Consider the following 18,176-nt stretch of genomic DNA (forward strand, 5'->3'; position numbering starts at 1 on the left):
TGATGGTCTCTGGTTCTCTGCTTCTCAGTTCCTCAGCATGTGCAATCAGGGCCTGTTTATGTGGTATAGAAGACACTCTCAGGTCACTTACATCCTGGACTCACTGTCTCAGTTGTCGTCCTATCCTTTCTCTAGCTGTTCCTTGGAGCAGAGGTGAACTCATTCTATCCTATTCTGCAGTGTTCCTGGAACTCAATCTTTCTCTGTTCACTTTTAAACAGCTTTATTTGGTCATTATATAACCCAACCTAAGTAAAAAATAAATGGCTCCCCATACAATCAACTACCCATGTCTTCACCAACACAATCTATATAAGGACAATTTCATTTCTTCCAAAAATAATCCCATAACCTTCCCCCATATCCCACCCTTATTGACATTTATTTTTGACATTTTATGTTTTCAACATCCTTGCTTGATGAAAACACTTCAAAGGATAGGAATAGAATGAAGTCCCTCAACATGTTAAAGGGAATATATGAAAATCCAACAGCTAACATTGTATTTAATGAAGTAGCACTGAAAGATTTCCCTCTGAGATCAGGGATAAGACAAATATACCCAGTGTCACCACTGTTTTTATTCAAAATTGTGCTGGAAGTACTAGCTAAAGCAATTAGAGAAGAAAAAGAAAAGATATCCAAATTGGGAAGGAAAACATAAAACTTTCTCACTGTTTGCAGATGACACGATACCATATGCCAAAAATCTTGAAAAGTCTACAGCAAAGTTATTAGGGTTGATAGATGTCAACAGCAAATGAGCAGGGTACAATATAAACACCTCAAATCAATAGTGTTTCTATACACCAGAAATGAGACATATTAGGAGAAAAACAATAAAATGATTCCATTTACAATAGCAACCAAAAGAACAAAGTATTTAGGAATTCATTTAACCAAGGTCAAAAAAGACCATAAACCAGAAGCTAGGAGAAATTGCTAAAAGAAATCAAAGAGGACCTAAATGAAATGAAGTATATAATGTGTTCACGGACTGGAAGACTAAATATAGATAAGATGTCCATTCTACCCAAACTGTTACGAAGATTCGATGCAATACCAAGTAAAATCCCAACAACTTACTTTGCAGAAGTAGAAAAATCAATGGCAAAATTTATTTGGAAAGACAGGTTGCCCTGAATGGCAAAAAATGTCTTGAGAAAGAGGAATGAAGTGCAAAATTTCACACTGCCTGAGTTTAAAGCTTATTACAAGGCTACAGAGTTCAAAACAGCATAATACCGGCATAAAGATAGATACACTGACAAATGAAATCAAATTGAGTGCTCAGAAGTAGACCCTCTCATCTACAGGAAATTAATCATTGTTAAGAATTTCAAGCCAATTCAACTAAGACAGAGCAGCCTCTTCCGTAAATGGTGTTTGGAGAACTGGATATCCACATGCAAAAGAGTGAAAGGAGGTCCATTTATCACACCTTATACAAAAATTTATTCAAAATGGACCAAAGACCTAAACATTAGAGCTAAAAACATAAAAATTTCATAAGAAAATGTAAGGATACATCTTACAGATCTTGTGGTATGAAGTGGTTTCCTAGACTTTAAACCTAAAGCTTGAACAGTGCAAGAGAAATACATAAATTGAATCTCCTCAGAGCTAAACACTCTTGTGCATGAAAGGATTTTGTCAAGAAAGAAAATGGTGGCCTATAAAATGGGATATAATATTTGAAACCACATATCAGATAAGGGTTTAATATCTCAAATATTTATAGATTCTACAACTCAACAATGAAAAAACAAACAACACAATTAAAAAATGAGTAAAAGACATGGGCAGACATTTCTCAGAAGAGGAAATACAAATGACTCAAAAGCATATGAGTACGGTGCAACAGTGGCTCAGAATGCAGAATTCTAACCTGCCATGCTGGAGACCCGGGTTCGATTTCCAGTGCCTGCTTATGAAAACAAAGAAAAGAAAAGCATATGAAAAGATTTTCAAACTAACTGGTTGTTAGGGAAATGCAAATCAAAACAATAATAAGATATCATTTCACACCCAAAAAAATGGCTATTATATATTTAAAAAAACAGATTACAATAGTTGCATGAGAGTATGTGGCAAGAGAGGTATATATTTACTATTGGCGGGAATGAAGAATGGTGTAACCACTTCATAAGGCTGTTTGCCAGTTCTTCAGGAAGGTAAGTGTAGAATTGCTGAATGATCCAGCAATCTCATTTCTAGGCGTATATTCAGAGAAACTGAAGGCAAGGACACAAACAAATATCTGTAAAATTATATTTATAGTGGCATAACTCAAGATTGCCAAGAGATTGAAACAGCGCAGATGTCCATCAATGGATGAGTCAATAAACAATCTGTGGTATACACACATGATGGAATATTATACAGCTGTTAAATAGAATGAAATGATAAAGCATATAACAAAATTGGTGAATCTTGAGGTCATTATGCTGAGTAAAGTTACCCAGAAGCAAAAGAAAAATTTTTTATGGTCTTAGTAATATGAACTAACATTAATGAACAGACTTTAATAGTTAAAACCAAGACCGCAAGTTATCAGGAAATCTAAAGTGTAGAGATTGAGCATTTTATGCTCTAGGACTATGGAATGTCCAAAGCACAGATTGTAAAGAGTCATAATTGGAACGGACAATACTATCTGATGGCAGAACAATAATATAAGCACACTGAATGAAGATGAGTGTGAGTATGGCTGAGGGAAAGAGCAAGGGGCATGTATGGTACCAGAACGAATGACAGAGGATAAGGTCTGTAATGATAAAAAACAGCAATGAGTAGAGTGGACAATTATGATGATTAAATGTATAAATATAGGGGTGTTTTGTATGAGAGAGAACAAATGAATGAAAATATTGCAAGGTGTTGAAAATGGAATGGTATATGGGGAGAACACAAACAATGCAAATTAGAGTCTATATTTACAGTGACCTAGTTGTGTGCATCCATTGAATTTAACAAAGGCAACACACCAAAGCTAAATATCAATAATTGGGGGTATGGGGGTGGGATATTGATTCTTTTCAGAAGAAATGGAAATGTCTTCATATACATTGTGTTAGTGAAGTCATCTCTATTTAATTATACCAAGAACCACTGATTTTTTTCCTTAGGATAGATTTTATTATGTGTGTATAAAGCTTTTTAAAAAATAAACAGAATCCGCTTATACAAAAATTAATTCAAAATATATCAAAAACTTCAGTATAAAAGAAAGTACTATAAAACTCTTAGAATAAAAGGGAAACATCTTCAAGACCTAGTAATAGAAGGTAATTTCCTGAACTTTAAACCAAAAGCACAAGCAATGAAAGAATGCATAGATTAGTGGAACTCCTCGGAATCAAAAGCGTCTGTGCTTCAAGCGATTTCAACAAAAAAGTAAAGAGACAGCCAACACAATGGGAAAAAATATTTGGAAATCACACATCAGATGAAGGTTTGATATCTTATGTACATAAAGAAATTGTACAACTCAACAACAAAATATAGAACCTAATCATAAAATGAGCAAAATATATGAATAGACATTTTTTTCTGAAGAACAAATACATTTGATTACAAAGTGCCTGAAAAGCTGCTCTTCTTTAGTTATAAGGGAAATGAAAGTTGAAATATAATAAAATATCATTTCACACCTGTAAGAATTGCTGCCATTAAAAAAATAGGAAACTACAAATGTTGGAGAGGGTGTTGAGTAATTGGGACAAATTCACTGCTGGTGGGGCTATATAATGGTACAGCTGCTATGGAAGATAGTTTAGTGGCTCCTTATAAAAAGAGTTGTGCTATGACCTGGCAATATCATTACTCAGTATGCTCAATATCATTATTCGGCTCCGAGGAGCTGAAAGTAGTGACACAAACAGACATTTGCATAGAACTGTTCATCATGGCACTATTCACAATTACTAAAAGATGAAAGCAAACCAAGTGTGCATCAACAGATGAGTGGATAAACAAAATGTGATATATATATATGTATATTTATGATGCAGTGTCATGCAATAATGAGATGAAATAAGATCCTGATGCATACGACAAAATGGATGAACCTTGAGGACATAAGCCTCACTGAGATAAGCTAAACAAAAGGATAGATGCTGTATAATCTTGGTATTATGACTCTGGTAAAGGTTACAATGGCAAGGCCCAGTGGAGCCAAATGAATTGCTCTGAATAATAGGCCAAGAAGCGATAAGCTCACAGACATAAAGCCAATGCAACTTCCTCTGGTGTTCTGCAATATGATCTGGATGAAGATTTTGGAGACAGATGGTGAATGTGGTACTCTCCTGCTCACATTACCCTCTCTCCCCTCCTCTTCTTCTCTCCCTTCGCTGTCCTTTTCTTTCTTTCTTTCTTTTTCTATTTCTCTTTTTAATCCCTCTTTTCTTTCCTAAAAAATTAAATTAGGAAACGTGTTTGGTCCTCTGGGGATAACTCAGACCCTTTATCCTATAAATGGAAGATACAGTTAACAGGAGTGTTTTAGAAAAGACTGTTAGTTTCCAGAAGACCCACACCAGAGAGTCTATTCCCTGGCTGTGGGAAGCATAGCTTGTCTTCTGGGCATCACCCCTGAAAGTGCTCTGGAATGCACTTGCTTTTCTTCCACCACTCACACATGATTTGATTTCTCCTGTCAAGAACATATCAGTGTCTGGCAGATGGGCTTGCTGGCCTGAGTCTCAGATGTTTTATGTTCTTGTGTCTTCTCAAAAAATTTATTTGCCTCACCTAATGTTTTTTTTTTTTTGTCTGCCATAGAGGTAACATGCAATCCTATTCCTGAAAGAGCTTACATTCTAAGAAGGAAGAGAACATCTGAATACATAAAGAAACAGCACAGGCAGCATATACTGGAAATATACTTGGAATATTCCCACACATAAGGGGATATTTAAGTGTTATTGAAGTTCAGAAGAAAGAGTCTACTCGTCTAGTTCTTTCTGTTTTAGAGGTGGGTAGAATATCATGGGTGAATGAATGTGACAAAATAAAAACCTTGGCAAATAGCATGTGAGTGCAGTGTTGAAAAATCAGCAATATTTAGATGGTTAGAAAGGAGAAAGTATAAATGTTTGTTGTATAAAAGAGTCCCAGGTGTGGGGAAATTCAGTACATGCTCAGAAATAGACATTTAGTGTGTGTTCTTTATTCAGGAAACATTTTGTGGGTGTCACTCTAAACTATAGGTGAAGACACTGGACCATGAGAAGCTCAGTTTATTGCTAAATCAGAGAAATACACACTGTGATAGCATAGAGGAGGAGTCAATAGATTATTCCTAAGGAATAGAGGCCATCTTCAGAAAGAATATTACTTTGTAGGTGGGGATGGTCACAGTAGGAAGGGACAGGGTATACAATGACAGAGAAGAACACAGAATGGCATGTTCAGGGAAGGTGAGAAAATTAGTATACCTAGAATATAGAGGTGCAGTAAGAAATGAGAGATGGAAGCAAATTGGAGATTATGGGACATAATAGTAAGGGCTTAGACTCAGCATTGTGGCTTGCATTCAGCTGAAAATAGGGATTCCATGAAAAATTTAGGGCACTCGTGTGACAAGTATGTTTATTAGGAAGGTAAATCTGGTGGCTTGGTAGAATGGTGACCTTCAAAATGGTGCACATGCCCCAGGGTTGAACCAGATGATCCAAAGAGATATGGGAAGAAAAGAGTGGAACTTATATTTACAATAATTTTGTAGAGTCTAGAAAGAGAAAGAATTTAGACTTTATGAATATTTGATGTGCAGACAGATGCTGTCCTCATTTAGAAATTAAAACAGAAATTCGGGTGTCCTGAGGGATGAATGGGAAGCACACCTGAAAAGAAGATTAGTGGTGACTTGACTTGATTGTTTGTTTTCAGTGTATTATAAGGTGCACTATAGTTTATGTTGCCTGCCCTATTAGTGGATTGATGGGTTCAGCTTTAACTAAACTAATTTTCATAGAATTGACATATAACTTAAAAAGATTATCTGCAAAGAACCTTATATTGAAGATAACAACAAATAATGCTAACAGGAAGAAAATGTAAGGAAATACAAAGCTGAAAATACTCTTCTTCCTGGTACAGAATCTTTTTCCATCACATTAAGGTGAAGCTAAAAATGATGATGATATCATCAGTCCTGAAAATACATTGACTAAAAAATTGAATGTTTCAAAATCATTGTTTTTAAATATAGATTTATATCCACTGTTGTCAGTAGTGGGTCTTTTCCCAGTTTTGATAGCCATTAAAACCCAGAACTGAAATCAGACAAACTTATCAGACCTTAGAATCACAGAATTGTGGTGTGACAAAAAGAATTTTAAAAAGTTATCTACTTTCATTAAAAAAAAAATAAGACCTCAGTGAAGTTTGCCATATTGATGGCCTCTTCTTTTCATGGAAGATTTCCCTGTAGCAAGCAATGCTGTTTAAAAATATTTTGCCCACAATAAAACTTTCAAAATTAGATTAGTAGCACATAATCTAACACAATCTATTTGGCTAGATCATTTAAACAACCCTAACACAGGGAGCCCAGATTAAGAATGAGAGCTTTTAATCCTTTATAGTTTAATATAATGCCTGGATGCATCCCACAAATATATTAAGTGGATAATCAAGAAGTATTGGCAATGTTCCTTCAGGGAGGGGACAAACAATATGGAACTATTAAACTTTACAATTGGGAAACCCCAGATACTGTGTCCAATGTTAGGGACATGTGAATAAATAGGCCAAGCCCTTGACCTTGAGACTTGCTCTTTGAAGCTTATGTTTGTAGTTTAGTCTACCTCTAGGTAAGCCTAAGAGTTACCCCTGGAGAACCTCTTTTGTTGCTCAGATGTGACTAATCTCTCTCTGAGTCCAACTTTGCAAGTGAAATCATCGCACTCCCCCCATGTGGAAAATAACATCCAGGGATGAGTCTCCTGGTAGTGTGAGAGATGATAGCCAGGGATGAGCCTGACCCTGGCAATGGGGATCATCAATGTCATCATGATCAACAGGGAAAAAAGAAGTGCAAGAAATAAGTTATCGTGGCTGAGAGAGTTCAAATAGTGTCAAGAGGCTACTTTAGAAGTTACTCTTATGTAAGCTTCAGTTAGACATTACTACTATCATAACTCGCCAACCCCCAACCAAAACCATTCCTACCAATCCTAAATGATTCTACAAAATTCCATGCACTAGGGTAGCTTTCCAGAAATCTATAACCTCCAGATGGATCACTGGACCAGATTAGTCCTGAAATGTAGAGAGGCCAGGCTCTCCAGAATATCAACTAGTTCCATCCCCTTCTTCACTATTATCAACAGCTCCTTCCAACATGAAAAAGTTAAAATGGACATAGCTCAAATACCCCTAAAGAGTGGGAGAAAGATCAAAGGTGATAGTGTAGTTATGCAGAGAAAGTCGGGTTTAACAAATGAGTAATAGTTTTGAATCAGTCTCCAGCACCTTAGAGCAGCTAGAAATAAAAACCTAAAATTGTTTAATTGTAATCCATACCAAACTCTGAAATCTGTTCTACAAATAATTGTTGCATTGTACTTTGAAATTTATCGCTTTTTTGCATGTTATTTTTCACAAAAAATAAAAAAAGACAAAGAAGAGTATAATAGAAAATACAGGACTTAACAAATGAATATGATTGCTGAATCAATGCATTGATATTCCTTTGGGTCTCCAGTGTCTTGGAGCAGCTAGAATAAAAAGAAAAAAATCATGGGACTGTATATATCTTTTATATAACTACATACTAAAATGTACTTGGAAATTTATTGCTTTTTGTATATATGTTATTTTTCAATATAAAATAAGTTAAAAATGGTTAGGCCTTGGTTTAATTGAATGTTATGGCTGGTTTGATCTTTGATACAGACATTTGAAACTTTCCCCATCTAAGTGATAAGACTGTTTTGCTTTCATATCATTCAGGTGTTCAGTGGAGTTACAATTTTAATTTCCTTCAAGAACTTTTCTTTTGTGTTTACAACTTGGCTAACTGGAACAATTCACCTAGTTTCAATATTGCTGTTTCTCAGGGAATAGGGAGGTCCAAGGAATGTGAGAGAGTTGGGGAAATAGGTTTGTGGAGGAGTCAGGACACAAATATTTATCAATTAATTTCCCTGTCTTGTATGACTGCAGTTCATGGAGTTCCAAAACAATTACAATGGTGACATCAAATATCACAGATCACAGATCACCATACCAGATATAATAATAATGAAGTTTTCAATTTTGTGAGATTTAACAAAATGTTACTGAGACACAAAATAAACACATGTTGTTAGAGAAGTGGCCCCAATGAACTTGTACAATGCAGGGTTTCTACAAACCTTCAATTTGTAAAACATGGAATATCTGGAAAGCACAATAAAGTGCAGTAAAAGGAGGTATATATGTATTAGAATATATTCTTACATTCTAGTTAAAGTTTAAGAACTTTAAAATGGTGAAAGGCTAACCTCTTCATGTATTAGCTTAGTTCTTTATGCCTTATAATTTCTCTGAATATATTTTATTCCATACTAAGTAGTATAATAGCCAGTTCTTGGTCATTTTTAAGGCAACCTATTAATTTCTATGCTTGTTGATGTATGCATATGAAATAAAGACATTATCCTGCACCTATACTAAAAAAGAAAGTTCTGTAAAGGATTTCTTAAAATTATTAATAGAATCATAAAAGAATAAAATGCAGATGTATTCCTACATTCTTGAGATACAGAAAGTATGCCTGTGATGTGTTGGTTTAGTTTATTCTTTTATAAAATAGGATGCTTAATCTTTTTAAACATTGAACAGCATTACTCATCCACCTGTTTGCAATTGAAACTTTATCCCCTTCCTTGAATGAAGTTGTGAATTATATTATTCAGTTCAGCTTCCAGAGAAGGATGTTTCTAGGATTCTTTATTTTTGAGTCTTCTGACTTTGCTAATGTGCCTTAATTCTGATTCTTGTTTGTCATTTGTAAAATTGTAATTTAATAACTGTCCTTGCAGTTAGGAAAAAATGTGACCATGTAAGTAGCCACAGTTCTTCCTTCAAATCATATTTTCAATTTAATTGAAATTTGTGACCTAAAATATGGATTTAATGCATCTTAATATGTAAGTTATAGAAAACACAGTGCTTTATAATCTGACCACTATTTTTTACTTTATCCTAACTAGGAAAAATAAGGAATAAAGCATTTTTTTTCTATTTACATGATGGATTATTTTTTGCAAAACTACATCTCATTTTCAAAGTCAAATGACATAAAAATAAAAAGAGCATATGTTTTTAAAAATAGTGAAACAATTTATGTGCCTGAATGGCTTAATCAGTTTGTTCAATATAATTCATTGTTCACACTTGATAATAATATTTGGAAGTACCAAATTTATCCTCCAGATGAACAAATCTGACCTTAGATGTTCCCTAGGTGCTTTTTGAGTTTAAGTATCTTTTAATATGGCATAGTCACAGATTAAATTATATATAATCTAGTTCATATATCTGTAAATATTTATTAGCTAAGGTATAATATTCAAAAATACTCATAAATTCCAGCTATACTGCATTATTATATGATGACCAAATCATGAATTTACTGTGTGACTTTTTCAAGTCATTCAACTTCCTAGATACTATTCCTATGAACTTAATATTACCAAAATACCTACATTTTCGTGAAGATTAAATAATATGTGCAATGTTCCTGGCATATTGCTACTTACAAAATGGCTATGAATAAATATGAAGTGGTCTTTAGAAGTATAGTCTTAAAGTTTACCTTTAATCATTATAAGTAAGTATATCAAAGGAAAGAAGAGGCTCAGATGTTATGCATTGCAAGTAACAAGATAAGGAACACCTTAAATATGTGTGGGCATTTATGCACATGTATATGAAGTTAAAGTAAAATTTGTGTGGTGATGGTGGGTAATAATGAAGTGGCTACATAAAAAAATTACAGTTGTATGTTACCAGTTTAACATCTGTTCACTTCTATTTCAAACTATTTAACTTTGATCAACCTATTCCCTTTCCACATGTATTCTTTGTTTTTATTTTGTATCATCAAAATTATCTAAACTCTATGACACAATAATTTATATTACATTAAATCTAATTTTTCTATACCTAGGCCTTTTTACATTGCTGTAAGAATCCATCTTTCAATGTTTTTAAAATGATTTTTATTGAATTTGAAGAACATTTCAGTATTAAATTTAGCAGAATCTCTGGAAACACTTGGCAAGACTGTTTTCGACCCTTCAATGCATGTTGGCTATCTTCGTCAGGATTCTTTATATTAGGAATCTATTGTTAAAAATATACCTAACTGAAGATTTCCATGTTAAAAAAAGTGCAAACATTTGCTTGGTTCATTGCTGATCTAATTCAGATCAAGGGCCTGATCTTTCAATGATATAACTGTAATAACATAGAATAAACAGATATATTTTCAAGTTTATCTTCTTTTCCCAAAGGTATTTCTTACTGATATGTTCATTAGTTTGTTTCCCTTTCTGCAATTCCATCTAACACTACAAAAATTTATGTTCATGCAATTTGCCTGAATTGTATTAGTCATATTAATCCATGAATTACTAGAAATTAAAGTTTAAGATGGATTTTTGTCTAATTTAACTTAATTCTTAACGAAAGCTGCAGTAATGCTGTCTAAATTCCAACAAAGTGTTGAAACTATTCCCACAGATAGGACATAGATATTTCCAACCGTTTTTAGTGTTTATCATCACAACTCCAACGTTATGGTGAGATCTGAAATGATTCTCAAAAGCTTTTGTACTACATGAATTTTGAAATTGGACTGGTGGGATATAGAACACTGGCCTCACAAAAACGTAGAATTCTTCCTTCTGTTTAGTATCAATGGATTTGTAAAATTTTCCTGATGTCATTCTCTCAATGAGGGGACGGTAATAGTACACTCTCAAAGGCCTTCCAAATACTATGGCTCCCTCACCATAGGTCAGGACATTTGGGTGAGGAAGAATTGCTACATATTGTTGTTTCCTCCACTTGGTATTTTGATGACCTACAGCCTGAGAGAAATGTCTCCCACACAGCAGATGGAGAATCATCCTTTGCATGTCATGACTGTTAATGAATGGAATCCTCCATGAAACTGATACTTGAAGAGAAAATTTTTGATTTATGGTGGTATGATCAAAATCACTTGTTTTAATCTCCATTTTTCCTAAATAGAATCTTAATCTATCAATTAAGCTACTGTTACCATAGTTTTCTCCTACTGGAATATTCATATAGGTAATTCTCCCTAACCCTGGCATAAGAAATAACAATTTTTTAGGAATAGGGATACTAATTAGAAGGGACTCTTCTTCTGAATCTTCCTTTTGAGGATCTTTTTGGGTCTTCTCTGCTTCAAGATTATTGTTTTCTGCCTCTTGGGGCATTGGTGTATCAGATCCCCTGTTTATTGGGTCAGTTTCCACTTGAGGGAGAATATTTGGATCAGTAAATGGAGGCTCCATGTCTGTGCTACAGTCATTTAGAGCCTCTTTTTCAGAATTTTTGAGAACATTGTCAGCAGGATCACTTTCTTCTTTTGTAGAAGTCATCCTGAATTCTGTTTGTGAAAAAGAAAATAAAAATCTATTAAAATGAGGAATCCTCCATTTAGTGCTCAGTTTTAATCATAGTTCTTTAGTTGCAGCAATCATGATGTGGATGTGTTTTTCTGCTTTTACATAGATATAAATATTTTATCACAGGCACAGCCCCACAAAATAAAATAAGAAAAAGGCAAAACTGAGGGCAAATGTAAGACTCATATTAAATAGATATTCTTGTTACTTAGTTCAGGAACTTGTTTGAATGTGAAATAACATTACCATTCATCTAGCTAATTTAGGAATGTACTGTATGCACTAGAGCACACATAATTTTAAGTAAGAAGCTCAGATATTCCCTCTTGGATGGTGTGTTTTTTGAAAGGATTATGTGCCTTAGGAAAACCATGCTTTAATCTTGATCCAGTCTTGTGGGAGCAACCATTTCTCTTAAACCCTATTCAGTACTGTATGTGGAAACTTGATTATATCATCTCCAGGGAGATGTGACATACCCAATTGTGGGTTTTAACTTTTAATTAGATGGAGATGTAACTGCACCCATTTCAGATTGGGTCTTGATTAGGTTTCTGAAATCCTCTAAAAGAGGAAACATTTTGGAGAGAGTTGATTTTTAGAGCCATGGCAGAGCCTGTGCAGCCAGAGACCTTTGAAATGAAGAAGGAAAATCCCCAGGAGAGCTTTATGAAACAAGAAGCCTGGAGAGACAGCTAGCAGATGTCACCATGTTTGCCATGTGCCTTTCCAGTTGAAAGAGAAACCCTGAACTTCATCAGCCTCTCCTGAGTGAAGATAACCTCTTGTTGGTGCCTTAATTTGAACCTTTCTATAACTTGCTTTAATTTGGACATTTTCATACTCTTAGAGCTATAAACTAGCAAATTAATAAATTCCCATTATAAAAGCCTTTCTGTTTATGGCATATTGCATTCTGGTGGCTAGCAAACTAATAAAATAGATCAATATTACTGGCTTGGGGGTTAAAAATGAGACAAAATTAAAAGGCTGTGTTTTATGAGTATGTATGTTCAGAAAGATTTAAGATCTAAGTGAAAATGAAATGGTTAAGTCTGTATGAAATAAAGCTATTCTTTCTCTGGAATTTTTCCTGTGATTTATTTTTTGTCTGTTCCTTTTAAGAAATATCTAACAAAGAATAATTGTCAATTACTTAAGAGAGGAAGGTGGTTAAGAGGGAATGAAGCTAAATAGTGAAGTCCAAACTCTGAGTTGATTAAAATAACTTTCAAATTCATTATTTCCTTTTCATCCTCACTGCCTCACCACAAGTCAGGCTAATAATCACCTCATGCTTTTTTTATTGCACAGGATAGCAGCTGATTTCCCTGACTCCAAACTCTCCTCTCACCTCTGACCTCTTACCATTTTCTTCCTTCCTGTCACCTACCCGCTCAAACAGATTCAGTATATACTAATTCAGTATAATGCTAATACTAATGCATAGGAACTATACATTTCCTAACCCCCATATGTGGGTGTTTGAGACAATCTAAGAAGATTTCTTTGGAGCAGGAAGTTGAATAGAGCATTTCCTCTTAAAAGCAATGGTGTAGAAAGTTGAATACAAGTATGCTGAAAACAAATGTTAAAGAACTTGAGAAATACCTAAAATGGATTTCATTTCTCATAGCTAGATTTTAAGATGTAACCTGGGAATAATTTATGGAGAGGTCAACTGGGTTTAAAGATAAATTATGATGTTGGTTCTTATCTCATACTGAGTCTTCAACTCTATTTACCCAACATGTTAACTCTGCCTTAATATAGCTTGTCTTCTGTTATTTCATAAATATGCATCTTTACCATACACTTTAGCCTCTAATTATTTTTCAAAATGTGATCATAATTAAAGTATATTATTTATCTCAAACAGACTACCAAGTTTTTTACTGAGGGTAGTGATCACAGTAAGATTTTATCTTGTACCTTCCCCTTACTGCTGTCCTAATGTCATGGAATTGTTTACTGTTCATTTCCACCTACTTCTAAGAATTTCATTCTTTGACTCCTGTTACCATGCTGTATTTGCTATCCTTTTACCTCTTTTACCATTATTATATTTATATCTTTTATTTGATTATTAAAATCTATTCCTAACATTCAAATATAGACATTGCTTAAGATTCATTTCTTGTTTCTCTGTTTAACTTTTTCTTTACTCTCTTCTACTGAGTTTTCCTACAATAGCACCTCTTCAAAGGTATATTTGTAAGGCCTTACTGAGTTTAATAACTGAGTTTAATCTGTTCAGAATTGTTAGTCATCCTGTTTACCAAGATATCTCAGCACCAGCAGAGTTTGAATCAAGGTGAGGCACCGAACAGAATCTATGGTTGAGATGATATCTAAAATAACCAAATCAAACTCACTATGTTTGAGGATAATATGACTGGCTGCTTCTCAATAAGGCTGAAATCCAATAATTTGATGGAAACTGCCGTTTCTGATGGTCAACTACATCTTGTCAGATGCTCCCTGGAAACAAATCAAGGAATTTTTATGAAGAAATTGAAACTTGTCAGCCCCTACACACTCTTCTCCCAAATAAATCACATAAATTGCTTTCTTTGTTGAGAATGTCTCCCATTGCAGCATCCCAGGACAACCATGAGATTCATTGTTTCCTTCCAAGTCATATCTCTTGTACACTTTATATGCTCATGCCTATCACAGACATTTTTGTTATTGGAATTTATCAATTGGTCTATCAACAAACTGAGGGTGTTATAGTTAAAGACTGATTTTCCTCTTCAAAGTAATCATAGCCAAAAGTTATGTACTTAGAGCCATTATTTCTCATTAACAGCAAATACTCTTACTATGATTGGACAAGAAGCCTATAGGGAATTCTGTTAAAATCCTAACGCCAGGATTTATGTTTTGAAATAGCCAAGTGGCATATATATTTTTCCTTACTTTATTATTTTTAGATAAGTGTATATGTGTGTTTATTTACACAAAAGTCTTATACTCTGTTCAACTATTCCCCATTCTTTATATTTGCTGGTTGTTAAGAAAGCAGTCTTTATTAAAGAAAAGTTCAAATGATGGAATGTTTTCATTCATTTTTTTTTTACATGGGCAGGCACCAGGAACTGAACCTGGGTCCTCTGGCATGGCAGGCAAACATTCTTGCCTGCTGAGCCATCTTGCCCAACATTTTCATTTATAGTGTCTAGAGTTTTTTGTTTGTTTGTTTGTTTTTTAATAAGGATTGTACCTGAAGTAATTTTAAAATAATTTTCATTTAAAGTTTTTGAAAGATATTTTATATTATGGTTTATTAACAATTTTGTTCCCTTTCTAATTCTGGAACTCTTTCCTAAAATATACTCAAGCAATTTGTTTTCTTTCTGATATGTGACTATATCATAATTATGAAAAACAATTCTTATATTGTCTAAGAAAATTTGTATATACATTTTTCTTCAAAATTTTAAATTAAAGCTTAAAATATTATTTTGGGTGGAGTATGTAGCAAAATTCATTCAAGGGGAAAAAAGATCTGCCCAATTGATGATTAAAGAAAGTTTGCTTGATTTATTTACTGTGCTCATATAAAACATATATTTTCTCACTTGTACTATTTATTAAAAACATCAAAATTGCTATGCTACTCAAGTATAAATGTTAATGTTCCTGGTAGTTTTTAAAATTATAGTGCTTAAAATTCTTAAAGTAAAGCATCTATTGATTTGATAAGCCGGTCCTTGAGGAAATAATATTTCAGTTGAATCCTAAAGATTTATATTTTTAAAAATGATAAAAACACAGACTAAATACTCAAATTCATACTTTCAAATATTACCTTCTCTGATTCATATTTTTACATACAAGGATTGTTGAAGTTATATAGTGAGGAGGGTAGAGAGAGAAAGAGGGAGAGAATATGCAATTAACTTGGTTATTTCAAACTTTATTAAAGTGGCCTTGATTAGCTAAAAAATTGAGTGGAGGCCTTTCATATTCTATTCAAACTTGTCCTCAAGTGCCTACATGTTCTGGGGAGGATTTCTTTTCCTTCCTCTACAATTAAAAAAGTACATCAAATGTTATTAATGACTTTTATCAGCTCAGACAAGACTTTTATACTTGAATGTTTTATCTTTCTCCTTTGACACATACTCCATGATAAAACTTCACTTTACCTTAGATGAAAGACCTTTTATTATCATACCCCTTCTGAGCCCCGTGGATTTCAGAGTGTCAAAAAACCCTTCATCATGCCCTAAATCCTTCATTTCAGGGATCTGGATCTCTCCTGTCTATAACAATTTAGCAACTATTACTTTTAAAGATTTTAGTCAAAGTGTAAGTGACTAAATTAATTATTTTTAATCCTTTAAGTCACATTCACAGAAATCATATGTGAATATATTAAAGTACTGACCCTGAGGGACAAGTCTCACAATAGTATATCTATCAAAGAATAAAAAAAAATAAATGAAAACTAATTCCAGAATAATTCTTAAGCATTGTAAAAAGGACACACAGACTAAGAATCACTTAAGATCCCTTTTACTTTGCACTCACCCAACATCTTCATTCTCAGTATTACAAATTCCTTCAAGAGATGTGCTACACTAGGCCCAGCCTGCTCTCCTCTTTTCCTTCTGCCCTCAACTTCTGCTTTTATACCTCTCCTACAGTTCTTTTGTATTAGCATCACAATGGCCACAGAACTTGGCAACCTAGCAACCAAACAGAAACCTCTGCAGAGAGAGGAGGAAATGACTGAAATAGCAAAATTGAATCTTCTTTAGATGTGAGGAGAAGGATAAAGTCTGGGAACACACATGAATTCCTAATTTTTGGTTCATCTCAGATAAGAAAATCTTCACAAGGTTGCCATATAAAATAAAAGAACACCCAGAAAATTTTGAATTTTTGATAAATAACAAATAATTTTCTGGCATAAGTATGTGCAAAATATAGAGACAATATATTTTGGAATATGCTAATTCAAAGAAATGAATTGTTCTTTACCTACAATTCAAATTTAGCTAGATATCTTGTATTTTTATTTGCTAATTTTGGCAATCCTAAATAAAAATGATACGAATTATTAACCATTACATTTTATTAAGTTGATTTACAAACATCTAATTTGTTTTTTACATCATTTGCTTGTTCCTCTTATTGGTTAGCTTGGGTGAATATTTCACTTTTACTACATAGCTGTTTTCTTTTTAGTTTCTCATCTTTCAATCATTAAACAGTCCAGATCCTTACCTTTTTTCCCTGCATTTTAAAAATAATTCTTGACCCTCATCAATAAACTTTTATTTCAAACGTGGTCCTTACAGCACTTTTGTGAACCATTTCATATTTGTTTGGGGAATACATGAAAAGCCCATGGGGTTGAAAGTGGATATGGGAGATCAGAATCTTTCATCTAAAAAGAAATTGTAATCCAGGAGGGTTATTAAAGAATAATGATAACATCTATTAAAATCAAAAGGTCAATATAGAATCTAGGCAGAAACTGGCAAATTGTAGAATCAAAAATGAACCGGTTAGTTGAGGAAAAAGGAGTAGAGCAAACCAAAGGTATGTCTGGGGAAATTCATGTGAGTGGCTGCTTGTTTTCAGGTAGGCGCTATGTGAGCATACTAAGTACTTTAGAAGTGGCCTAAACCAACTACTTTATCATTTTGTCTCCTTACCATTTTTTTTTTCATTTTTGCATAGGCAGGCACCGGGAATCAAACCCAGGTCTCCAGCAAGGCAGGTGAGAACTCTGCCTGTTGGGCAACCATGACCCACCCACCATTTTATTTAATAAAATATTTCTTGTCTATTTTGCTTTGTCTTCCCCATATTTTCTTCTTCCTACTATGCCATGCCATTTGGTTCTAGTAAGTTTTATAAGTATCTGAGCAAGAGTTATAATCTAAACTGATTTAGATTTGTCATGTTATTCCCAGAAGCTGGTAAGGAAGTCCATCACAAAGTTATTTTTCATGAAAAACTACAGAGCATTATGAAAAACCATTCATCTAAAAGACAGACTCATAGAACTCAATTCTAGAACAAAGAAAGTGGTTCAACAATGAACTTTGAATATATGAGGAAATAGATATCTCTATCTCCAAGTATGTATGTATCTATCAAATCATCTGTCATTTGCTTATCATCTATCAATCTATTTCAATTGTATTTTGTTTAACCCTTGCCTAGGTACATGTGTTAGGTATTTAAGAAACAAATGAGAAAGAAAAGGTTATTTGCTTTGTTTATGATGGATACTATATTCATTTCACTTTGGTTAATATTACAGCACATCATAGTTTAAAATAACAAAATGGCTACACCCAAAAAGATAGGGTCTAAGAGGACAAAAACATTTTAAACAGCTAATAAGACAAAGAGATGTTTAAAGCATGTGAGAGTCACACAAGACAAAAACAAGAAGCTAACCCCAACCCCCAACTATCAAACTGTATATTAATTTGGGTGAAACAACAATAACATTAGAATCACGATGGTTTGGTGAAGCTAGAGGATCACAAA

General features: G+C 33.7%; 1 protein-coding gene across 1 annotated transcript; it reads right to left on the reverse strand.

The window, feature by feature from the left end:
• Positions 1-10,200: 10,200 nt before the first annotated feature.
• Positions 10,201-16,309, reverse strand: CPXCR1 (CPX chromosome region candidate 1). Its single transcript, XM_077144879.1, has 3 exons — positions 16,197-16,309; positions 14,033-14,138; positions 10,201-11,638 (listed from the first exon to the last, which is right to left on the reverse strand). Exon 3 carries the CDS (start codon positions 11,628-11,630, stop codon positions 10,680-10,682), a length of 951 nt encoding a protein of 316 aa, XP_077000994.1. The 5' UTR covers positions 11,631-11,638; positions 14,033-14,138; positions 16,197-16,309; the 3' UTR covers positions 10,201-10,679.
• Positions 16,310-18,176: the final 1,867 nt, after the last annotated feature.

Source organism: Tamandua tetradactyla, chromosome X (assembly GCF_023851605.1).
Source record: "Tamandua tetradactyla isolate mTamTet1 chromosome X, mTamTet1.pri, whole genome shotgun sequence".
In the NCBI taxonomy this organism is placed as follows: Eukaryota; Metazoa; Chordata; class Mammalia; order Pilosa; family Myrmecophagidae; genus Tamandua; species Tamandua tetradactyla.